This window comes from Lampetra fluviatilis, chromosome 2 (assembly GCF_964198595.1).
Source record: "Lampetra fluviatilis chromosome 2, kcLamFluv1.1, whole genome shotgun sequence".
NCBI classification, from domain to species: Eukaryota; Metazoa; Chordata; class Hyperoartia; order Petromyzontiformes; family Petromyzontidae; genus Lampetra; species Lampetra fluviatilis.
In genome coordinates, this window is record NC_136276.1 from 20,748,099 (window position 1) to 20,775,016 (window position 26,918).

The 26,918-nt window shown below is 45.3% G+C and overlaps 1 protein-coding gene across 3 annotated transcripts in view; it reads left to right on the top strand.

Moving 5' to 3' along the window:
* The window catches only part of LOC144944021 (mitogen-activated protein kinase kinase kinase 13-like), a 129,986-nt gene that overhangs the window by 34,170 nt on the left and 68,898 nt on the right, over positions 1-26,918 (top strand). For 2 of the 3 annotated variants that reach the window (XM_078872036.1, XM_078872016.1), the window contains exon 2: positions 12,817-13,904. In XM_078872036.1, coding sequence (XP_078728162.1) covers positions 12,854-13,904 — 1,051 coding nt within the window. In that variant the 5' untranslated portion in view covers positions 12,817-12,853. Of the gene's footprint in view, positions 1-8,190; positions 8,293-12,816; positions 13,905-26,918 lie in introns of all 3 variants that reach the window. The other variant, XM_078872026.1, reaches the window with a different exon arrangement.

The window sequence follows — 26,918 nt, forward strand, 5'->3', positions numbered from 1 at the left end:
GACGAGTGGTACACAATGCACTATTCAAAGTAGAATTTTTCGATAACGGATTTTTCATGCTGTTTGGCGTTTCGACATCGCGGAGTAACACTGATTTCGGATTGATTGTTACCCCAGTCGCGGAGTAAAGTACACCCCTGGAAAAAATCGTGTCCCAGAAATTAAATATTTAATTGCCTCGGCCATTTTGTATTATTTGGTACCCCGGGGTACCGCCATTAGGATCATCTATTGTCTCTCCACTTCTGGATGAAGGCCTCCCAATGCTGTCGCCATCCCCTCACGGCCGTGCAGAGTGCCACAGTCTGTCTCGGTCCTGCCCAACTGTGCGCTTCAGCGATTGCCGGGTGCTCGTGAGCACACGGTTAGAAAGGTGCCAACTGCTGTCGCGCGTTGTGCTGGGGCCACGTAGACTTGCCAGCTGTAGCTGCACCTTCATGGGTTTCCCCGGATGTGGCAGATATGAGGAAGAGCCCTGAAGGGTCGGCACTGCATTCATTAGATAACGGGTCTACTTTTGCGCATGACATCGGGGGATATTTAGAATCTGAATATTTAATAAGACTGGGGGAATCCGATGAGCTATACGGCTCTTTCTAGATTTGAAGTTTTTGTGACTGCAAGGATCCATACTCTTATTCACAGATGTCCAGTAGGGGCGGGTCAAAATCTTAGAACAACAAACACGATAGTAGTGCAAAGTATAGGAAAGGTAAATAAATCACAAAATTAACTTTTTTTATTTTACCAGGTAAGGCCCACTGAGCTATATATAGCCCTTTTTCAGAAGCGATCTGGCCACAAATGATAGCTCAACGAAGTGGCTTATCATCACGTGGACCTTTTATAGCAGCCAAATCCTCTCCACAAATGTTTCTAAATGTCGAGGGGAAAACCGGAGGAAAATCCACGAGACCACGGGGAGAACATGCAAACTCCAAATGTACAGGCGTGAGGGTTGGGATCAAACCCGCGACCTCCTCTATGCCAGTCGAAGTAGTTAACATCTCGCCACCGTGAAGCGGCGAGATGGTAGCTGCATTGCGTGCCCGTTCCTGCACAAAAACTGCTCTCATTGCTCCGTCTCTGCGATGGTTCATCCTTGTGAGCACAGTCCGTCGTTGCCCTGCCATTCTGTTGCCAGTCTCATTCAACGACCAATGTCTCTTCCCGTGCTGTGTCACTCACACCTGCCCAAGTCCATGTATTGCACCTTTCCTTAACACTCGCTATGATTTCTCTGATTTGCGTTCATTCCCTGATGCATGTGCTCCTCTGCAGCCTCGTCTCCACGAGGTGAAGCAGGCTGTAGGCCCAGGGGCAGCAGCCCATGAACAGTGGCGTCAGTCTCCCTGTTCGATGAGTCTTGACGATCTACTTTTTTGTGTCGGTATATCGACGTTAATGTGACTGACCCTGGCTTTATTGTAACTCATGCAAACTTTAGAGAGAAAACAAACACAGTGTGGGTTGCTATGAACAATCATGAAGAAACAGACATAGCAGGCGTATTGAGCTGGTTACTGTTCATTGTTTTTGTGGACAACTGGATTCAGTGTTATAAGAGCTGATGGCCTCAACCAGTCTGTGACTGCGGCAGCTCAGTTCGTAAGGTTCAGGCGTTCACATTATAGTCATACTGCTTCCTGTATAATTATATCTTGACCCACATTTCTTGTCTGCGATAGTTACTGTCAATAATATTTGAGCTGATGAATTTATTTCGTGGACCTTGCATCCAATTTGGCGCGGGTGAAGCTATTTGTTGGCATCCATGGTGCGTGATGAGTTTGTGTCAAATTTTTTTTTTTAAAGCTAGTATTTGAGTTGGGTTTGAATTGAATTTTTTTTAGTTTTTGCTTGCATGAATGGAACAGCTTATGCATGTTTGAGCAAAGCAGTAATATGTACGCACCAACGAATGCAAATGCCATCCTAAAACTGCTACCCAAAAAGCAAGCAATCTCTTGCAGATTCATTCAAAGGCTGTCTGCAGATTTGTTTATCGAAAATAACTTTAATCATTAGCCAAAGATATTCACTATATGAAGCAGTTTAGTTATGTAATTGAATTAAAATATATGGGAGTGATGTGGCAGTGACTGTGCTAGAGAATTGTGTACCTTACCATAACTTTCAAGTATTTTCCTGACTAACAAAATGCTTTTAAACAGTGTAGGACACAAAGCCTAGGCATCTTCAAGTTTGGAGCTGAAGTAGTAGATTGTATGTTTGGGCTTACATCAAATACTTTCAAATTGAACTTATCAGTTTAACATGTAGGCTTCCGCGAGCAATATTATCCAAGATAGAGGGTTTTTTTTAGGTTAAATCGTGTAAGAGTGTCCTTAAACCCGCCACCACCTAACACAGCCAACCAGGAAGGTTTGTCATGAAAAAAAAACATGCCAATTCGTTCCGAGTGCAGCACACCGGTGTGTTGGAGAGTAAACCCACATTTACAATTCTAGTCGGATGTTTCACTGGTAATTACAACCAGTATCATCAGGCGGCATCCAGAATTGTGGAGAAATGTTCCTGTCAGAACATATCAGCTGGTTTTATTGGGCCATGTTGTTAAAGGGACACGCCTGATACACACCAAACATCACGATATATCTTTCTGAGAAAGAAAGAAAACACCCAGGCACAGTTTTGAAATGTATTATTAAAAACGGAATCATCAAAATAGGGCCCGATGGAAATGTTTTGGGGAGAGAAATTAGGATAGCTGAAAACACTAATCATCATGCATTAGTGGGATGTCAGGTAGTGATTATTATCATGCAATCCACTGGAGTGTTTTTTATGTAAAAGCATTGCAATTTCTGTGATATCTGTTTTCTGAACATGTTAAAAGGCTTTTTTTCACAATGCTCGTAATAAGCACCGTTCAGAACATTCTTGCCCACACAAGCTGTTTGCAAAGTTAATTTACAGTAATACAGTACAGCACAGTTATAATAAAACAGTTTTTTGGTGGAAACAGTAATTGGTTTTCTTCTACTCATATTTCACGTATTAAATATATAATTGTTTTGTTATAAAACCCAGAGGTGCCATATTTCTGTTGCCCTGACCTGGGGACGGATAAACATTTACGTGATAACACTGTTTCATTGCAAAGCAAATAACACATTTACCAGACGCAATTCCACACACCCAGTGCACAGGGTTTAACACCACGCATTCTGCCCTACGGCTATGGGGCCGTCCATAAATGACGTCACGCACCTCGGGGGGGGGGGGGGTCAGACATTTGTGACGATGTGTGACGAGGGGGGGGGGTTTGACAAATGTGACGTCACATCAAAATCCGCAACTTTAAATAAATATAGACAACACGTTCTACTTAATTAAATATACTTTTTTATAAATATTTTCTCCTACAACATCAGAGTGCAGCGCCACATTAAATACGCACTACAATGACAGTAATTTAAAGCGATTTGAAGCATGTTTTTAAAAAAATGGGGGGGGGGGGGGGTGGCAGAGCTTTGTGACGTCGTGTGACGAGGGGGGGGGGGCGGTCAAAAATCGTCCAAAATCGCGTGATGCCATTTACGGACGGCCCCTGTGCGAAAATGCACCGGGGGAGACGCGCGAAGCGGTTGGGCACATCCCACGAAGCAGGGCAGCGACGCCTCCTTAAGAACAGAAACGCATCGTTTGTCCGCAGCGAGCGACCCGGGCACGGCGCCTCCCGCCGGTTCTGGGAGGTTGCTACAGCACGTGGCGTACCCCCCCTCCACCCCGTTCGTCCGTCTTAAGTGCCGCACCGAATACGCGTGGACAATCGTCTCCTGTTGGCTGCATCTCGCCACTGCGATGGCGGGGGGTTGGCAGGAGAATGTGACGTATGTCTGGGGAACATCTCTCGCAACCGAACGTTGACAACCGTGCTGATCGCAGGTGCGGAGCAAGGACCACAAACTGAACGCAGAGAGGAGTTTCAAACTAAGTACAGAATCAGAATATGTATTTATACGGGAGGAGTCCGATGAGCCGCAAAGCTTTTTTTTTCCCAGATGTCCAGCAGGGGCACGGGGTCAGAACATGGCAACAACAAACAAAACAAACAACACGATCGGAGTGCAAAGTACAGTATAACCTTGGACTGCGAGCATAATTCGTTCCAGAAACGTGTTTGTAATCCAAAGCACTCGTATATCAAAGCACTCGTATATCAGTTGTGATCACGTGACGGTCGACAGACAAAGCGTATACGTACTACTCGTATTGCAAGACCTCGCTCGTTTATCAAATTATTATTTATTTAAAAAATTTGGTCGTCTTGCAAAACACTCGCAGACCAAGTTACTCGCAATCCAAGGTTTTACTGTATAGGAAATGTAAACAAATCACTTTAAAAAGATGTCAGCGTGGTGACGGGAATACCCGCCCCAGTATAATGTAACACAAAGGGTTGTTGCGGGCTGGCTTCGAAGTAGCAATGGAATGGTAAATTCGTTTTTTCGAGTTTTTAAAATTGCTGAATAAGAAGCATATGGAAGCTTAGCACTGGGATTAGGACCTGGCCATTTGCACACGGTCTGTCAATATCCCCTTCCTTCCTGCCCTCTGACTCTGCTATCGATTATTCCACAGTACCCATCCCAGCAGCTGTGCTCCGGGAGAAGGTGGTTTTCCAATGGATACCTCTTCCTTTTGAGTTCACTTATTTTTAGAAACGTGTGACATCTGTGTTCGATATATAATTTATTTAACCCATTTTTTAAAATATTTTTTCACTGTATTCCCCTTCAAATATAGAATGCTGCCTGATGTTGTGTCACATGGCTGTACGTTCGAGGATCATGTAAGGGGTCTTGTGCATGACTTGTACATTCACCTGCAAGGCTTCAAGGTTACCAGCAGATGACGAAAGATCAAGTTTACGCCTGACCAAATGTGCATACATTGTTGAGTGTATGTACGTATGTGGGTTTTCCCTGGGCACTCCAGTTTCTTAGCATGCACAAAATGCTTAATACGTAATAAGAAAACACATCCCAAACAGTCCTCTTCAAAATAAGTCGTGTGGCTCTTCTAGATGTGTGTGTGTGTAAATAATGTACTCTTATTCACAAGAATATGATATCTCAAACATTCATGCTTAAATTGCTAAATTGTGAAATGTATTAAACAATCGTAGAGCACCGAGATTATGTAGATTGATGACATGTTCCTCTGACAAGGGGCACAGTGCGAGAGGGAGTGAGGACGCGATGCGACTGCCCCACCAAAGACAAAGATCCCCGTATAGCCTCAACCGACCGTTGGGGCAAGTGCTATTAGCGAGCACATATAAAGGCCAACACGGCACGGCACACGACGGGGTGGGTGACCAGCACCACACCCGGCCGCCTCTATCTCCCCAATGGCCATGTTTACACACCACACCAGGTACTCATTTGAGTTTGAGTCAACCTAGAGGAGGCCCAGCATCGGTTCAGATAATTATCACAGGTTTTGGCCATGAGCGGGAATTCAACTCGGGTCGCCGGGTTCATATGCCAGCGTGCTAACCGCTACACTACCACTTACACTCACGTTATATTTCGATTTAATTAATCAAGTGTTGTTCTATACACTGCACGTGTATTTGCCGTATCTGGCATAACACAGTTGTGAAACTGCTCTATAAGTGGATCTCATCAGGGTTGCTGCATAGCGGGCCTTTGACATTTCACAAAGCCTCAAAGTGCACCCAGCCTGGCACAAGTGCTGTGGGGATGTCACCGGCAGTTGTTGTCGCGTAGCGAAGTATAGACTGCAACCGCTGCCTGACCCACCACCACCACCGCCGTGACAGCACAAGCAGCAGCTGTGCCAGGGAGTCTGCTGCTGCTGCTGTTTGCATTTCCACTGCAGGGCCTCCACACATCCCCTCCTGGGAGCTCTCAAAAATTGGGATTTTGGTCTCGCTCTCCGCACACTCGAGGAGGCTCGCTGATTTACACAAATAACATCATGCTTTTTTGGGCAATTGTTTTATTTGTAGTTGTTAAACCCAAGATATAGTATTGTGTTTAGAACACTGTGTGTCCCAACAAGCATCTGGGACTTGCAGCGGCCAGACTTTGATCACTTATCCAACGTGCAAGTCTAATGGTTGTGTGCGTGGATGCATGCGCGCAATAGCCGTGTTCGCAGGAATTTACAGCATTAAATTACAGCGGTTGAACATTTGCGCTGCGCAGATTGATGATTATGCATTTCGACCGATATTGGAATCCAACAAAACTTAAGTAATGTTTATTTTTATAGTGTGATGCAGATAACATGTGAACACAATAAGAGTTATTGTAGTGAGGGGCGACCCTTTTGAAGAATGTCCAGTTTAGTTGTTTACAAAAGCCAAGCGTTAAACATTACTTGCTAAATGTGTGCATTTTTAATGATCAATTTAAACAGAAAGTTTCTCTCTTGATGTGAAGCTTTCGTGACTGCTGGAATCCATACTATTTGGTTCTTTCGGTAAAGTCACGTAGGTAGAAAAATTAAAGAAGAAATAAGAAATACGTGACTTTACTTTAAAGAAGAATAAGAAATACGTGACTTTACCGAAAGAACCAAAGAGAAAGTTTCTCACCAATTCAATCAGTGCTCCACATCACAACAGGTATATTTTAAAATTGTATTTGTAAGTGTAATCAGGATATGATAAAGGAGAGTATGAGAATGTTTTTTAAAAAATACTTAAACCTTACATTCCATTGTACCACGAAGAAGTGGCATTTTCCCAAAACATTTGCTAATTTTCTATTTTTTCTTTCAAGGCAGTGTTGTTGACAAATGTGTTGAGTTCTTTTTTACATTAATTTGATCTTTTATAGGAATAGTAAGTATCAACATATTTCCAAAACTAGTTAAACTTTCATCATAGATAGCACATCTTGTTTCTCCAGTTATCACAATATCAGAGAAGATCTGTCTGTGATACTCTTTGGTTCTTTAGGTAAAGTCACGCAGGTATAAAATAAAATAAATCACGACATTTCGGGCGCAACACAAGCATCCGTCATCAGGTGGGAAAGCATGGTCTGCTGCTGATGCAGACTGTTTTAAAGGTTTGAAATGGTTGTAGCCCAAGGGTCATAAAGAAGTGGCCGGGGCTAGTGATGTTAATGTGAGAAATTAGCATGTAACTGTAAGATAGGAGAGCGGCCTCCTCGACAAGGGCACGGAAGTGGTTATGTTAATGTGAGAGATTAGCATGATGTTAATGTGATAAATTAGCATGTAACTGTAAAATAGGAGGAGAGCGACCTCCTCGACGAGGGAGTGCAACCCAACGGGTGCAATCCAAAGGGCATGTGAGTATGAGAGTGCAATCCAAAGGCATGAGAGTGCAATGCAAAGGACATGAGCATGAGAGATCTAAGAGAGAGGTTTAGAGAGAGAGACACAGAGAGTCGGAAATAACAGAAGCAACCTGGCCACAAACGATAGCTCAACGAAGCGGCATATCATGTGGAAATGTATAGCAGCCAAATACTGTGGAAGGAAAAACCGGACGACTTGGAGAAATATCCACACGACCACGGGGACATGCAAACTCCTAATATACAGCAGGCGTCAGGGTCAAACCCACGGCCTCCTGTATACCAGGCGAGGTAGTTCACATCTCGCCACTTTTAGCTTAGGTACTGTTTACTGTACATGTAGAAAGTTATTAAAATCATTAATGGATCTATTATGTTATAGACAAATTTGTATCCGTGACAGTTAACTGATAATGTTTTGTAAATGTATGCAGTATTCAAAATGATCATATTTTGCAGCGCTCCTGTCACGCTGAGCACATTTCCTGTTTGCGTTTTTATTTTCGTTGTATTCCAAAAAATCCCATCAAGCACACACACACACGGGATTATGAGAGGGCATACATTAATTCAGCAGTATTGGTGCAACACAAGCAAACTCGACACCCGGTGTATCACCAAGAGAGTCGGGTGAATAGATAATGTACGCGCAGCGGCAGTGCGGAGCCGCAGGCGGCATGCGACATCCACATGCTCGGCCCACGCCGTGCGTGCGACGATTATTGAGCATTTCGTATCGATTGAGCAGCAGCAGCAGACTCACTCACTCACAGCTGGGTGGGGTCCACCCCATGCCTGACCAGAGTGCTCGTGTTCGGTTCGCTGGTTTGTGTTTTCCAACGGAGTTTATATTGATCCGCAGTGGATTTCGCAGCCAAGGATGGCGAGAGCAACGCGCACAAGCACGGGCACCGAACTACTGATGCTGCACCCCCCCACCCCACACAGTCGAGTAGAGACTTACGTAAGTCAAGGCATTTTCTTGCACCAATGCTTTGCTTTTCACTTTGGCTCAAAAGAAGAACCTCTAGAGTTGTGTAAGAATTGTCTCTCACGAACAACTTTGTTTCCAATCCCAAAGGTATCTATCACTCAATTGCGATAATTTCTTCTCTTCAGTCTCCAGCTGATGCCCGTTTGGGTTTGAGGTTGAGAATGGCATATAAGGTACCACATGTAATTTCTCGAAAAATAACATTTAAATTGTACAAATTATAAATACGTATAATTTAGAATGAAAATAAATCTAAATAAAGGAACTGAAGATATCACAACTTTCCACTAAATAAATATTTGTGTAGAAGCAAAACAATTGTCATACACAATCTTTAGTTAAGCGATATGAATGCAAATTGCATTACAGTATTCTACATTTTTCACATCAACAAAGAAAAATATTATACGTACACGTAACAATTTAAACCTGTCACGCTTGCTGTACTCTGCTGAATTATGATATTTGTTTTGGCCTCACTGTGCTCAGGGATGGCTCTTGCGTAGAACACCAGCCAGCCCAGTGGCATTCTCTGTCGGCCCACACCCAGTGAAGCCACAATTGGTTCAGTTTACCGTGTTGACCATGTTTAAAGAAATATTACTTTCCGAAAGCCGTGGTCAGAGAGGGAGGGGGACCCATCCATTGCCGGGTCTCAATGTTTATTTTGGCAACGAGGCGGGACACCCATCCCTGCTAATTTGTTTTTCTTTCTCTTTTCGCAAGTACAGGCGAGCATTTCACTGGAGCCCATTTTTTTTACCTGCTTGCACAATATTAGATGATTATAAAACCATCAATTATGCATTATGCTTGTTGCATGCATTTTCAGCCCAGGCTTGCAGGCAGGTTAGCACAAGTGCCTAATGATGTTGTACTCTCATACCGCCACATCAAAGGGGCCTGACATTTCCGTAATGTGCCTTATTAAGCATCGCTGTTCTAAAATACACTCACCATTAAGTGTAGAAAAAAAAACATTTCGGCCTGTGTAATGAATTATTAAATGACATGCATTCTAAAGGAAGATAGTAATGACAGGAGACTATGGAGAGATGCAGTACTTGAAACTCAACGGGAATTTTAGTTACGTGTAAACAAACGCAATTATGTCCAACAGATATTCGAAGAACTGCTCCTGTAACGTAGATTAGATCACACTGACTGCACACGTTTTTAATTACAGTCTTTTGTGCTTATTTGCTAAAATGTATGTTTAAAAAGTGCATACTTTTATTTATTGGTGCATATCGTTACACGTTTAACCTATGATGTTTAATTTCTCATTCATTATTGGCTGTCGAGAAGGATCACGTTAAGTAAATGAATCAATAGACATACTAATTATATCACAATTTAGTCCATCAGTATATGCACCTTATGGACCAACATTTTTTATTTTTTCCCCCAGCATCATTAGTTTAGACGGGCAAAATCTTGACAGGTATCCAGATTTGCGAGCGCCGTCAGCAGAGTAAGTCATGCACACGGGGTATAAAGACAACTTGTACACCTATTGTTCTCTTTCAGCCCCGTCCACCCCCCCAACACGTTCCATTCATTGGCTACCACATTCAGATAAGCCCCTCCCCCCTCCTCCCCCCTTAACTTGTATTTAAGAACTTGTCTCTTGGAATTTTGCCTCACTTGATGCAGCAAATCTAGCTGTGACGGTCCCACCTGATGACGGAGACTTGTGTTGCCTCCGAAACGTCGTGATTACTTATTTTATTTCTATTATTTTTATTTTATTATTTATTATTTATTTTTACCTACGTGACTTTACCGAAAAAACCTAAGAGCATGAACACGTTGTTGGTTCTCGATTGCCATGCATCGGACAGCTTTTAACCTCGAGATGTCCCATCAGAAACCTTCGTACGTGGACGAAAATTGTGGCCTTGTAAATGACCTTCATTGAAACTGGCATCTCGAGCAAGTCCTTTTGGGCTTGGTGCACGAGAGCTTTCCTTTCAGTAACACCGCAACGAGATGCCTTCACACCCTATGGCTGCAGCAGCTCAAAGTGCGGATTCCCTTTGCATGAGCGGCAGCGGTGCTGAAACACAACGGAGAGTTTGATTAATCGCGTTGACGAGCCAGAGTGATCCTCAAAAGTGAGGCAGCTTCCCAACCTTGATGGCGATGTTGTACTTGCACAGCGCACTGAAGTGTGGCCATAGGGCTCGTGACGTTTGCGACTTGAGAAGTATATTTCTAGTCATCCCGCTGCACTGTAGCATGGCCCTTGTTCATCCCAAATAATGTCCCTGGCTGCTTCCCGGCTTGCAACCAACCCACCCTTAAGCCCTGGCACAGCTGCCACGTGTTCGCACCTTGTTGGTCGAGTGGTCAGCAATGATGAGAGGGCATCTGCTGATCCTGCTCATGTTTTGCAATCGAAATGAATTGGTACCCATGACTTTTTTCTTTGCTCATCAGCGAAATTGTTGTTATGAGCAATAACCTATTAGAAACTAATGAGCCGCATCTAATCCGGCGTTCGTTGGCCTGTAATTGCACGCCACACCTAATGCAAACACTGGCCAGGTGCTTTGCCCAACGTCTGGGACATTGGTGGTAAGCACTCGTATTTGTTCGCAGTGTGATTTTAAATCACGCTGCGGTAAACGTATGCCAGTGCTTATTACACCCACCAGGAATACAACAAATGCATTTTTTTCAAAGCACACGTTCTTCAAGGAGAGTTGTTGGTTTTATAATATTTGAGTCAGGAGGAGTCTGTTATGTTTGCGTACCGTGTGTGTGACGACATTGCACGGGTGTAAACATGTTTTAAAGATGCCCCGCAAGGAGAGTGGAATTGCTTTTGCTGACCCATCCGTTGTTCATTTCCGAATTGCTCCTGGACAAAAGAAATATAGTGCATCGCAGTGTTTTGCTTTGGTGTATGCACCGTCGAGTGCTGTGTGGTCTGCAAGAAAAAATGTAATTCCGTACATTTTATTTTTATGTTCATGAACTAAAATTGTCCAAGAATGCGATAGTGCACTATTTACGTTTTAACTTTGGTGCATGCGCCGATGAGTGCTTTGTGGACTGCACAAACGCCAAACCGTGCGCACGTTGTCATTATGCTATTGATGTAAAGTGTGCTACGACATTGACATTCATGTTAGCATTCAAGAAAATGTAATTATAAACATTGTATGCTCAAAGAAATATATCCATGCACGACAAATTCCACACGGCTATCCGGAGTGCATTCTAAAATTGATCTACCATGACCTTAAGTAGCATCACCTTCCAATGTGACATGGGCAACATAAATTAAATACAGCAGCTCCAGTGTCAATTACAGGCTCACCATCCTGTAGCTTTAACCCTTCAAATCAAGAAGAGGTGGTACGTGGTGAGTGCTTGGATGGGTGACCACAGGATATATAGGTTGCTCTGGCGGAGTAATATTGCATCCTCACTTTGGGTGACATTGCTTTGAGGTTCTGTATAGGTCATCAGCTCTCCATGTACAGCTGTGAGGCTCATGTTCACTTATAAACGTGCGTTTTACAGTATTTGGCTGATATACATTTCCACGTCATGAGCAACTTCGTTGAGCACTTATTTGGGCCAGGTCGCTTCTGAAAAATAGCTATATAGCTCAGTGGACCTTGCCTGGTGAAATAAAAAATAGTTCATAGTTGTAACGTCGCTTTTCGTAGCCAATACAATGATCCTTATTTGGTTATTAGACCACTAGGTACAGTACTATGTGGCCTAATCCAAAAACAAATGTGGATCAAGGGTTATCTTGCTGTAGAACGTGTGCCATCCCAGTCCCATGGCCATTAAAATCCCATGGCACTCTGCAATATTATCAGAGGCATTGACCCCCAATGTTCTGGCTAAAATCCACCAGCCGAGCAAACCTCCCTGAGGTGTTGGATAAAATGTATTCTGAACCGAGTGCATCTTGTTTACATCACTGTAAACGATGTGTATTGATCTCGGTCGATATTCACCCCACAGAGGTCTGTACTGTACCTCGTATGCTTCGTACAATGTAATGGAGTGCAAAGAGAAATATCATCGACGACAAATAAAGGGCTTGTTGCTTGTTTTAATTTACATTCCGAGCACACGTTGACTCCTTAAATATACACAATTACCACAAAGTGTTAATTTGTATTAGTTGTGCAGATCTATTTTGTTTATCTCAGGCCAGTAACCCATGGAGTTGCAATTCCCCATGCAATCTTATTCATGTGAGGACGGTTATATTTTTCAGGTAATTGAGTTGAGAATGCTTGATTATAAACACAATCAAATTAACATATACAGTATTTTACAGATTGGGTCGTGTTCGCTCAGCCTATAATATCTCTGGAGGCAATGGAAAAAATGCCGTGTTACTTTGTGGGGAATGTGGAATTTCCACCACTGGGCCAATCATGACTACCATGGCGGGCACCAACAGTGTTTGTCCCATTCCAAAACTCACCGCCACTTTGCGTTTTGGTTTGTCTTATTCAGGAATACATGCTGGTGAAGCTCTGAGAGAAGGGATTTGATGGCGAGCGCTTGGGATGTACAGAACCGCACGGGCTCCTTCATCCCGGCAGGCCCAGGCTCCGAGGCCAGGCCCCGTGCGAGAGGAGGTGGCGCAGGAGGAGGAGGAGGCGGGCCACGCAAGGAGCGGCCCAAGAGCAGCGCCGGCCCCGAGTCCGCCGACAGCAGGCTCCACCGCAAGGTCCGCTCGGCCAGCCTGGAGGCCGGCACGCGGCCCCGGCGCGGTAGCGCCAGCGGGGAGTCGCCGGAGCCGGGCACGGGGGGGCTCCGGCGGGCGGAGCCCACGCCGGAGGCAGAGGGCGCCGGAACGGGGGCCGCGCCGGCCCGGCCCGCGCGCAGCAGCGCCAGCGGGGAGTCGTCTGGGCCCGAGAGACGAGGCGGCGGCGGCGGCAATGCGGGCCGCCCACGCAGCAGCTGCAGTGGGGAGTCCGCGGGGCCCGGGCGCTCGGGCCGCGAGTCGCCGTCCTCGTCGTCAGCGTCGCGCCCGCGGTGCCGCCCGCCGAGCAGCGCGAGCGGGGACTCGTCCGGCCTGGAGCAGCGGCGGGAGCCCTCCTCGTCGTCGCCCGAGGTCCTCGAGCCCTCCTGGGCGACGGACGGTGGTGGCGACGACGACGACCCGGCCGCCACCGCGGACGCCTCCGTCACAGCCCTCGCCAGCTTTGGCGAAGACGCGCGCATGCAGTTCGCCAACAGCCGCCTGCACCTCAACGAGGAGGACGAAGAGGAGGAGGAGGATGAAGAGGAGGAGCCGGAAGAGCTAAAAGAGGAGTGTCACTACGACGTGGGTGCGGTGGCGGCGGCGGCGGCGGCGGCCGCGGCAGACTCCGCGCCGCGTTCGGCCTCAAATTGCACGGCCGGCGGCAGTCCGGACGGGGCCCGGGCGGCACCACTGCCACTCCCGGAGGCCATGGAGAGGGAGTTCGCGGTCGGGATGCACATGCAGCGGAACCGCACCTCGGGGGGCTTCCTGGAGGGCCTCTTCGGGTGCCTGAGGCCCGTGTGGAGCATGCTGGGACGGGCGTACACCACCGAGTACAAGGTGCAGCAGGCAGGTCGGTGTCCTTCGCTGCTTTCTTTAAACGCACGGTCGGCCCTTACGTGATCCCCGTCAAAACGTGTGTGGAATTATGTCCATTGACAGCTTCACTTCTTCTCCGTTGCCCATTCTCTTCCCTCCCCTCGCCCCTCTACTCCGTCCCGTCCCTCCCCTATAGCCCTTTTGTGACCCCCACGTGCCCTCTGTTGCGGTCACTCATTCCTTGGCTCTTGCACTGCCCCCGGCCATCTAATTTACTCAAATTTCTTCTTTAAACTCTGTAAAGCGCCTTGAGCTAAGGTGCTATTTAAATGTAAAATAGTATGTATCACGTCTGTTGTAGTTCAGCTATGAGTTAATGATGTGCGTGTCCTTGAAAATTGTCTCCTTTTACACAAATGCCTCCTTGCATTTAGTCGCCTAGTTTCTGAAATCTGTCCTGGCAATCTTCAGCCGAAACATCTCTCTTACTTACGCCTTAGTCAACATTGGCTTGAATGTCCTCAGTGTATTCATAATTAAGTGCCTTGCAAAGAGAATTTGACGCGTTGCACGCCCTGCGAGGGGCTGTTGTTACACGGCGAGAGTCTTCCATGGCCGTTTCTCGTGGCGTGACGACCTTCAAGAGTGCAAAGGTCACGTGGGTAGTTAACTGCTCGTGCCATCGTTCTGCTGGATCGTGTGATTGCTTTCACCGATACCTGGGGCAGATGTACAACCAAAAAACCCTTTGTATTTTACCATGGAAGACCCACTGAGATGTATAGCTCTTTTCCAGAAGCGACCTGGCCACAAATGATAATCCAACGAAGTGGCTCATCGCATGGAAATTTATAGCAGAAAAATTCTCCAAAATGCGAGTTTCTAAATGTGGAGGGTAAACCTGGAGGACCCGGAGAAAATCCATGTCAGGGTCAGGGTCGAACTCACGACCTCCTGTATATCAAGCGAGGTAGTTAACATTTCGCCACCACGGCTTCCCATTAAACAATGGTTTAATGTTCATATTAACGCGGAGTGCATCACATTTAAATAATCCATTGGATTTAATTAAAAGCCACCACAGTTACGAAAAATACGAGTTTAACCGGTTTTGATTAAAAATGTGTCACGAAACATGCTATGTCTACGCATTACGTAAAACTGAAGTCACATTGCACATCTGTCCATGTGATTTTAAACTTCAGTTCCTGTTTTTAAAAGCTGGCATAAATCAATTGTGGAAATTCTTATGTTTTCCTTAATGAGCTCCAAACACGTCTTCCTTGGGCAAATGCATTTCAGCTGTAAACACTTTTTCAGCACCATTAAAATGCTTTGCATAATTATTGTGTGTGTGCGCGTGTTCATCCAGAATTTGTGCATCTGCTGATCTGTGCAAAAATAACTTTGTCCTACTTAGCCGGGCGGGTGATACCGGCAGCCATGGTTGGCGGATCGCACCAATGTTCTGAAACTCCCGTCAGAATAATGCGGTGCAACATGTGTGGAAGCTCCATCTGTTCCATCTGTATGGGATAGTTTAGCCCCCTTGAACGCGTAGGTTTTCTCCCACACGTAAAAACATTAATTGGCCGATAACACATTTGTATGTAGAGGACCACAGAGCTTGGGAGATAATTTTGTGTGAGTTCCCTGCTTGGCTGCCTTTCCGTATTGTCTGTGGTGCCTCGCACCTCTGTGCCGGTTTCTCTATCTCTCTCTCATCCAGAGCTAGTGACTCCTGTGCACGTTGCAAATTGAAATGACGACAATTGTGATGTCACCGTCGCTCTTGCAGAGACGATAGATGTTCGGAGGTGATGCAGCTGTAGCCGTTTGGTTTTGATTCTGAGTGTTTGCACTGAAATGTGATAACCCCGAGCCGTCTGTTTCTACATAGCCCAGTGCTAAAGCCTGCTCAAGGTTGCAATCATACAACGCGCATGATTTAACCAACGCAGTTGTCGTCTCCGGTTGAGAAATTCACAATTGCATTCATCATCGGGCAGTGGCTCAGTGGTAACGCTCGTGCCTCACGGAAAGAAGGACTTGGGTCAAGTGCTGTGTGGAGTTTGGATGTTCTTCCCCAACTCTGCATGGGTTTCCTCTGGGTTCACTGGTTTCCTCCCCTAAATATAAATAAATCTGAAGATGAAATGTAACTGGTATTGATCTCGGTTGCAGGGAGCGTGTTCCCCATCTTTCTATCCCCTGCTTTTCATAACCGGTTGGGCTTATGTAGACGGTGTGTGTACATGCGTCACACCGTGATGCATTGGGCCTGCACGTTGCCTCAATAAATATAACGATATATAGTTTTTAATGTAACTGGTATTGACCAAACATCCCAATGCTGAAAAATGATCTACAATTTATTCAACTGGGATTGCACAGCAGCAAAATGACCCCCCCCCCTGCAACAAATGTGGCAGGAGTAAAATAATAAATATATAAAAAATGCTGAGTACTTTATTTAAATATGTATTTGACCTTTAAAACTTGGTGTGCTTTTTTTACAAATACCGCAGTAGTTATCAATCATATAATACATCATAATATTGTTGGTTCAGTGAACTTGCACAGTTGCAATGACTTACAGATTGAGCACAAATGAAGACAGGTTTGTTTTACCCCAATTTATAAGAATTAAAATTGTTGATATTTCAGATTTTGCACTTGTTGAATAATATTAGTATTATCCGCAAAGCCAATACAATGATATTGAAATAAATGTATGTTAAGGGGACAAATATAAAACCGAGGCTTGGGCAAGTGTGCCTTTTGCTTTAAAGTGTGAGAGACACTATTGTTTGCTTTGAGTTGACCATGATGACGGGTACCTGGGTGACTCACAGAAGCGAACGCTGTGGCTTTTGGTAACCTGTGATATCCCTGGATTTAAATCCTGGGTTTCAGTCACTTTTCCGCGATTGAACCAATTTCTCAAGTGTAACAAGTTGCTGATGGTTTTGACCTGGCGATCAACTGACTCCAGGGACAAAATATACTGTACTCTCCGTTTGTATGCCACTTCAATCAGCACATTCCCAGGTTTGACTACTAAACTTTGGAGTGGCTTCAGAATCCCGTGTTGTCACATCCTCTCCCAGTACGCGGGCATGTGTGTGTGCACAGTAGCCAGGTTAGCTTGCCACCAAGAGATGGGGCCTTACCATCAGCCCCACCAAAACTAAGCACCTGCCTGGGTATTTTGTACCATTGGACACTCCACCCCCACAACTCCCAATTGGTGATAGGGCAGTTGTGGAGTGAGTGGAGAGTTTCCCATACCTTGGCAGTGTGCTCATGACCGGCTCCGGTTTAACAGCAGAGGTCTCGCTCCAAATCAGTCGAGGCTCGTGAAGGATGCTACTGGGCAGATGAAGACAGTCGCCCTCCAACAACAACGGAGGGTGGAGGAGCGACACTCACAACAACGAGCGGAGTGCCAGGTGGCTAAAGCACAGCAAGCTGGCAGAGTAGGGGGCACAGGTGGTGCATCAGCCAGTCGTCTCAGTCAGTCGACCTGTGGCAGGAGGTCACGGGGCGGGCGTTCGACACATAACGTGGCCTCAAGGTGCACATAGCCAGGCACAATCGTCGTAGTGACGTCACTGCCACTTAGTGGCGAATGGCGGTTGTTGTTGTAGCCAGGTTACTCCTAGGTGGCCAAACATCCACATGGATACCTCTGCATGTGAAAAGAATTACTTGAGACTCAGGGATAAATGACAATACTGCTTATTTTTTTGGTCATTTCATTTTTTTATTCAGAATTTTGGCCCAATTTTGCACAGAACCCACGTTCTGCTTTCATATCTTAGTAGGCCTCTCTAATCACTAAACTCACAATGAGTACTCGAGCAGCCGGGCAATAGAACTAGGTGTGAACTTGCAAAATGACCTTCCTACCGTCAAATTGTGTGAGAAACCACGAATACACCTCCACTCAAAATGCTTCACCCTGCAATACGGTCCACTCTACTGCGACCCCACCATCACCACCCAGGCAGCTGTGGGGCATGCCATGCTGGCATTTCAAACACGTGGAGCAAAACTCTGGGGTTCTCAAGCAATGAACACGTAATGTACAATGAGCATGGGAAGGAGCATCAAAACTTCCAAAAAATTCACCAACAACACCAATGTTGGGCTTGTTTATAAGACCTCTCGTACGTAGCTTTACGTCTTTGTGTCTATATTCCCTGAACCATTGGTCGCATTAAATCCTGGAAGGGGCATCACAGACTGTTCTGTTAAACTTAGCGTGTAAATTACTGCATTGCTGGGCATCTGCTGGGCAGTCACAGATACCGCGTGGCTGCCTTTGGGGCTGGTGTGGGCCAGTTGGCATGTGAATGAGGTTAGGGCTGTGCATGCAGGGCCTTGTGAATGTGTCAGCTCAGCAGTTCTGGGGTGACAACTGCCCAGCCGCAAATCGTAGATTGCGGCGCTGTTCTGTGCAGCCATAATTGTAAATGGTCTCTTGATCAGTCCAATGGAATAAAATGAAGATTTATTGGAGGTTCTTGCCGAGATTCTCAGAGGACTTGTATAGAATTCTTGCTGACACACCCAAGTTGCTGTCTAAAATTTCCATGAAACACTGAAAGTGCTCATAAAAAATGCATGTGCTCTTTAATCAGCTGAAACTGTGCGGATCGTCATCAACAGCCATGATCAATCCACTGTGGGATGGAAAGCCTCGCATGCCATCAACATTCTTTGCGATGCAATAAACCATCTTGCTCCTGCACGTGGGTTAAACTCATTGCTTCGTGTCTCCTTGGTCGGTGTCTTCTTGGGTTTTTGCCCATTTTTGCTGCTATGTTATCACCAGCCTCCCCTATCAGCCCCAGCATACGTCCAGCCCAAGCCCACTTATTTTGTCTCAAGTCAATATACTGTCTCTGCTTTGGATTCGTTTCCTGGAACCGTGTGCTCATTCTGTCTCTCAGTCAGATTCCAAACTCGTATTTTTGTTGTTGCTCAAGGTGCTTGGCGTAGCTTAGAAAACGATGACGGAATGGAGTGATGCAGTTGACTGGAGCGAACAAGGATAGAGGACAGAGGGGTGCTCGGGGATCACGAAAGGCAAGGGGAGGGACGGGGAGGAGTGGAGGGGCGAGGGCAGAAAAGAGGAAGAGAATGGGCAATAGAGAAGAGGTGAAGCTTTGCCCGTTTCCACGTTTCCACGTACACATTTTTTTTTTAATTGAAATTCGAAACGATGTCCTTCCATGCGTGCTCAATTCCATTGCGCGATCTCCTAGTTGCGACGTTCGTGTGGCAACGAGCGAGTTTCGAACCACTTCCAACAGCTGGCATTTTCAGAATCTTTGATTAATCGTGGAGAAGTACGATGAGCTATGAAGCTCTATTTCACAGATGTCCAGTAGGGTCTGGTCAGAAAGCTACAACAACGAACGATCGCAATACATTAGTTCCTCGGTTAACAGAGACATCGGTTAATGTTTTTTTTCATTTCACATTTCGTCTTTCATAGGGACCCCATGGTTTCGACTAACGTTAACATTTTTATTAATGGTAATTTCGGCCAATCCGAGCACTAAAATGAAGGATATTAATCCTTTAATATGTTCTTATAATGTGTATTTATTAATATTGAGTGTTTAAATGTTATAGGCTAGGTTTTAAGAGTCAAAAAGGTCAACATCTGATCGTCTTGAAACAGATTAATGCTTTTAACATGTAATTCCTATAATCCATTAACATTTATTTTGGTTAACAGTAGCTTCCGTAGAACGGATTAAAAACGTTAACCGAGGAACAACTGTAACGTTTTCCATGAAACCTTCCCAATAACGTGTCTTGTACACGCTGTGAGTCAATCTCTTTGCAAAGACACGCAAACACCTGGAACAATCCGATCAAATTCACACGCCTCTAAATCAACGAGTCTCCCATTTCAAAAACGTACGCTGACCCTGCCGTTTAATAGGCAGGCAGCATGGAACTATAAAGGCTTTTGTGAAGTCAAATAAGCCGGAGGACGAGCGACATTTTATTTGGCCTTGGTGATTTGAATTTGCATGCGCCGCCGTAGCTTGTGACACCAAGGTGGATTAGGCGTTTGTGTCGCGCGCACGTTAATGAAATCGCCCCAGCCCTAAATCCTCTAAGCACGTGTAAGAGTGGAGCAAGCCTATTAGCAAGAACATTAGTATTCTTCAAATAGGCCTGTGAGTCAGACCTTACACTCGACTGAATCAATCCAGGCAATAAAGGGGATGGCTATACGCAGCGCCGTTTTCTTTGCCTCTACCAAATCCACCGTAACCAATGCAAATGAAGCTAAACGCAAAGGATTTACCGAAGATAACATTGACGGTCGCGAATGCCGCATGAATGTTTAATTGACTGCAGGCAGATTTCATGGCACTGTGATTATAAATAAACATGAGCCGCCGTCGGGACGTGGCGAATGCGCAGCGTGAGTCATTGAGCTCCTTCTGAAGATGGCTAAACGCAGCCCTCTGTGATTTGCGACAGGAAGTTGGATGTCAATGGCCGTACGATGGCGAGATGTTACTTGCCTTGCCCGGTATACAGGAGGTTGTGGGGCCGATCACGACCCTGAAGCCTGCTGTATATTTGGAGTTTGTGTGTATCTTTCACTGTGGCCACGTGGATTTTTCTCCGGCTCCTCCGGTGTTTCCCTACACATTTACAAACATACGTTTAGAGTATTTGGCTGCTATACATTTCCACAATGATAATCCAATTCGTTGAGCTATCATTTGTGGCCAGGTCGCTTCTGAAAAATAGCTGTATAGCTCAGTGGGCCTTATCTGGTAAAATTAAATGTTTTTTTGTCGTTTCCAAGGCTGCCAGTACGCGCCATACTCCGCTGCAAGCTCAAGATGAACGGGCTACTGCTGCTTCTTTAGTTTGTTCTCCTTCCCTCGCACCTCCGATTAGCACGGTTGGCTATGTATGTTGCGAAATAAGTTCAACATACATACGTACAAACTCAGAGCGGTATGGGCATCACTATCAAAGCTTGGGACAACTGTAAATGGTTGTTAAAGACATTGTACTTGGGTCAACTGGCGGTTGAACCAGGTGAATGATTCCCGAACATTTGACTGAAACAGGGCCACACAAACTGCACACCCTGACCTGAACGTTCTGCCCTGTATATATTTACAATTTGAGTGCCTCTGACAGTTATCGTATTTATATATAAAAAATATATATTTTGGTATTAAAATAACATAAGTTGTATTGCTCTATATAAATGTCCATTACGACTTGTATTGTTACGTGGTTTAACATGTTCAATTATATTACTCAGGTTATACAGTCTGTTCTCCTATAACGTGGTAGTTGCATTCCTGAAAAACACCTTGCGATGGGAAAATCGCGTTATAATTAATAATATTGAATGTAGGGTAAAGCACAGTCCACGATAACACGTGAGATGCATATGCAAGGTGAACAAAGACTTGAGGCGTGTGGGTAGCATCTAGAAGCATCCTGCAGCATCCCGCCTCGTGTGATGCTACGCCGAGGCAGCCGCACAACCGCTTAATCATACTCGCGTGACGCAGTTCCGTTCACTCAATCGCGTTTCATGTAATTAGCATCCACGTTGTAACAAAAAAACATGTTCCCTAATACATCCACCGCGTTAAATCCAATTAGCGTTTTTAAAACACCACGCGTAATAAGGGGCGGTCCATAAATGACGTCACGCACCTGGGGGGGAGGGGGTCAGACATTTTTGACGATGTGTGACGAGGCGGGGGGGGTTTGAGAAATGTGACGTCACATCAAAATGCGCAACTTTACATAAATATAGACAACACGTTCTACTTAATTAAATAGACGTTTAAATAAATCGAAATCCAATTATGCAGATCTGAGATGCCAAAAAATAGTGGAATTCCGCTTGTTTCACACCTGGTAACGAGAAAAAACAGCATTAAACTTGGCAGCGGTAGTGACATTTGAACGTAACACATTTGTCCAGAGTCACAGTAAAATCGGGTAAAGGGGAGGCAGGTTTGTAAAACACACTCCAGAAATTGCAACGACATCCCGAGTTACACCGCCGCTGCTGACAAAAACAAAAATCATCCCACTTGAAGAATAGCAATCTTTGCGTTACAACACCACAAAGTAGCCCCCAAGACTGAAAATATAAAGACACGTTCACAAAAAAAGATGGGGGGGGGGGGGGGGAAACATCCGCCCAGTATCAACTACTCAGTTTATCACAAGCTTTTAAATGTGACTTCACTACCGGTCGTTCTTAAGTCGCTCTCCTTCTTCCCGGTGTCCGTAGACGACAAAGGCAAACAACAAATCAGGAGTGGGAATATAACACGATTCTAAATGGTAACAGTGAGTACAGCTGTGACGCTCACAGATTCCGACTGCACAGAACCACTTGCTGTAGAATAGGCGGCTTGTTTAGTAGCAGCAACAGCAGAATGAGCAGCAGCAGAAGACTGTAACAACGGCAGCTGCAGCCGGATGATGAAGTGATACACGCGGTCACACCTGAATAAAGTGGAAATCAGAATTTTAATCGACGTTGCAGAAACCCCATATCTTATGTTGTCAAAAGGAGTTTACAGAAATGGATTCCAAATCCACCTGTGCACGTCTGCCCCTTCCCTCACAATAGAACCGAAGGTATTCAAGATCAGCGGCATTGTACAGCTCACTGAATCACGTGGCCACAGTCGACTTTTACGATATTTTCATACTCTCAAGATTAACGTTGTCACAATTGAGCCTCAGATATTCAGCAAATTACGCGGAGATGCTTACAATCGATCTCAAAATGTGACACCAAGTTAGGGAAATGTCCAGTCATGGAGTTATTGATGTTGTGCTGGCCTAATTAAACAGGTAATATGCCACAGTTTGCACATCTCAGCGTAACTAAAATCCATGTTCATTTGTAAGAATGTTATCTGGGAAACCACAAAGGGCAACACTGATTAACCCAAGGTGAGTATTTCACACTTTGCGTATTAGTGTAATATTCACCTTCTAGGAATTTTTACTCTGTGAGTTTAAGCATGGTGGAGTTGACTCTGTGGACAAAACAATTCCAGATAGCAGACCAGACCTCGTCTGAAAGAGGGTGAGACTTCATACCAGAGTCCTGTTCTGTGTGGTGTGGGCAGGAGTTTGTAGCTGCCAAGGAGGAAAAAAACTATTGAAATGTTATGATTTTGAAGTGCTCCCTCTGCCAAACCTGGATTTGGTCATGGTGACATCTTGATCTTGAATAATCCTAAAATTCAAGTCACTGCATATCACCAGTCCTATTGTAAGTAAGCTGTAACGGATATTAATCTTACAAGGATTCAAGAGCGCTGCACAGAAAGTTAGGCCAGACATAAGTCCTTCCCACTGTGGCTGTAGGGCCATTCGCTATGGGTTTCGAGTTGTGGCATCGTCACGAGCGGCTTCCCTGGAGGCCTGCGCCACAATTGTTTACCTTCTCTGCGAGCGTTATAGAATCACACACGCGTTGAGCATTGATTAAGGCACAGCATTACATTTGCATTTCCGCCCGTGTCCATTGCAGTTAGTTTCATCGATGGGGGATTATCATGTCGTTAATTACTTTGTTGCATTTTAAATTTGTGTTCATTTTTACCAATTCACTTCACTTATATCTCTATCGTGATATTTGCAGGTGTGCATAAAGTGAATCACTGTTCTTCCCGGAACAACAGAGCTATTTGTAGGATTAGGGATTGACCCGGGACATGACAGTATTGGTCGATGATGTAACTAGCTGACAAGCCCCTACTGGACATCTGTGAAAAAGAGCTTCATAGCTCATCAGATTCTTCCAGGATAAATACAAATTCTGAGAATAGGCCTGGCATCCTTTAAGGGCCTATGTTACCGATTGCACTAAACTACACTGAGTGGCTCACCCTATCTGTTTATAGCAGTCATGGTCAACCTCGGAAGGCAACAAGCTTGACATCGTGCTTGTGCACTAATCATGACCCCATGCACCACTCAAGAGGCACCTAGGCCAGGTCACCACGAGAAGCTGCACAGGACGCATACGGCCCGTGGGTTGCAGGTTGCCCACCGCTGGTGTATGCGCGGTCATAGGCTGGGAGAACCCCATTGAGTGCAAAATCAGACTTTCATGCGGGAGGTCGTTCAGCGCAACTATCGGTGACCAGGCAGTGAATTCCCAAGGCCAGCTTCCCTTAAATTCATTCCAAATTGCGGGTAGCATTTTGCGTGAAATTTAAAAGGCCACTTGTGCTTCTCGGAAGTTCTGTGAAAACCTTGGGCAGTAGTCGCACCGCTCTGTAATTTTTTTTTCAAGTGTGAGCTTTGGCTCATCACGCTGCAAATAACAGTTGGAAAAAGTCCATGAAAAAAGACAATCATACAAAATGATATATGCAAATATAGGTCTGCAAACTACTTTGCTGTAATGACTTCTACAGGCCATCTGCATTTATCAAGCATACGACATTCGCAAAGCTGCCAACTTGGCTTGATTAGGACTGTGCCCTACCACGCATGACACATCGAATTGGTTTTTTTTATCCTAGTTAGTAATATACCTAATTAGCATTTTCATCAATACTCGTTTATAGCATTTGTCACGTGCTCTGAGGCTTTTGCGTAGGCTCATGAAATGGAATGATGTTGATGGTGGTGGTAATGGTGATGGCACTGGACCCAATCTGTCCGCTGCACCTACCCTGCAGTCACCGTGGCCGCATGGAACGCAATGTTCGCATCGTGGACCTGCACGCGACGCACAATGCTGTTCCGATGTTATACTTAACGTCACGCATTGTGCGATGGTCTGTTTCTCCCTGCTGCATTGTTTGTGCCTGCAACCAGCTCTGTGTTATGCGTTGCAATTCGCGTACAATGTGTAGTGACTGACTTGGAGGAAATTATTTAATTTAAGCACCGAGCACACTTTGTACACTTCGTACAATACACCCTACACTGTTACACACTCTCTGTCTCTCGCTTATACGCAACTCTACACTGGTTACTAGCCTACACACAACAGCGGCGATGGTGACCATCTTCAGCAGCAACGACGACGACGGGTATGCCACTCACAACAACAGCCCCGAGCTCCCGCTCGGGGTCCCCTTTTATCCTTCCAGCATGGCCTCGCTCCGCCCCGGCCACGCCCCCCTTCTGGAACCTACTAGTGGGCTCTCGACGTGTCCCTTCCGTAACCTTTATCCTAGATCCCTTTCGGGTCTATCACGTGGCCTGTTGTCAGTCAGGGCTGCTACAAGCTGCAGATTCCCTTCCCTGCCAGCAGGGCCAGATTAAGATTTTGTAGGCCCCTGGGCTACAGGTCCTGTGAGGCCCCCAGTCATATTTAAAAATAAAACAAAGTTAAAGAAAAGAAACATTGTTTTAACAAGGCTAATAACAAATAAATTTCAGCATTCACAAATGAAATAGCTTTTCACTTAAATCTCTGGAGGCCCTCCAGCTGATGGAGGCCACTGCGCTACAGCCCCTAACGCCCCGTGCCTTAATCTGGCCCTGCCTGCCAACAGCCAGCAGCCAGCGCTATGCTACATAGTGACCAATTCTATGTCACTACAAATGTACCGGTGCTGTGCGCAGTCGAGTTTTGACGCGGCGCTGTACAGTTGGTGCCCTGTTGCTGCTGTATGAAAAACAAAACGAGGTTTAACCCTTTCTGGCAAAAGACACGTGTTAAGATGTTCAAACACCAAATATAAACTTTTGCAAGGAATCAAGTCAGCATTAACCACACGAATTTGTGGTGAACATGCAAACAAACACACTATGATCATATATGGCAGTCTTTGAAACTGATTGGCCTACACCAGAGACAGCCTTCTTTATGGTATAGTCTCACCAGTGTCAGACCAGAGAACGCCAAAAGGCAAACAGTGCAAAGACGATGCACGTATGAGAGCATTCATAACTCAGGGACGATGCCATATATTATCAGAATGTGTTTCTTTGCATGTTCACAAGTACGTGTGGTTAATGCAGACTTGAAACCTTGCAAAAGGTATCGATTTGTTGTTTGAACATCTTAACATCTGTTTTTATTGCCAGAGAGGGGAACACCTATTCTTATGTTCATACTTTGATGATGGCAAAAAAGGTCCCGTGATATTGCTGCTGCATGTGTTTTGCAGTGCGTGTGCTGATGATTATTATTGTGCTCTGTGTTTGTTGTTCACGGGGCAATGCTGCTGCTGTTGCGGTGTTCATCTGTTGTCATTGAGACACAGAGTTCCTCTCCCAGCCAGAAAATTACAACACATACCACAAAGACTTTGCGTCCACACTTCAACAGTGTCCATGATAACGTAATAATTTACACTGCCAGTAACGTACTGTACTGCCACATATTATGTAATTGATATATGCTTGGGAGGGTTAACATTGATTGTGCATTTTAGTTAACATTTATTCGAATCTTGAGTCTAAACTACAACAATGAGATATAATAAATGTGGTCATATTACTATGGTTAAGTTACCCACTTTTCATTCTGTACATGGGGAAAATCCGATTCCAAATACAGGGGTATATATTTTAACTTTGAAAAAGAATGGATTTATTGAAGCAAAGCGGAAGCTCATTTATTGGACCAGTTGTTCCATTTTCTTTACTGCCTTTGCGCACTTTTTACGAGGTTCTATCGCGTTTTTACACAATCCGCTCGCTGTTTCGTATAAATTTGTGTTGTCTTTTTGGTCCTCACATAAAAGCCAAAAGCCACTGACCTGGGGCACCATAAATGTAAACTCAGGATATTAGAACACTGGTGTAATTACGGGTAGGAAATTAACCTGCAATCGGTTATTTTAAAAGAGCTTCCACAGGTCACATCATTGTGCAGCACGGCGGCGGCGGAATCCGCCGGGTTAAGGGCAGTGGGCCAGATTCGCCGAGCAACTTGGCGCCGGTGCTCTGGCAGAACCGTGGCGGGAGAACTCTGCCAAAGGAGAGATTGCATCGTCAAATTGACGTGCAACCGTTTGGACGATGCGTGGAGGCCCATTGG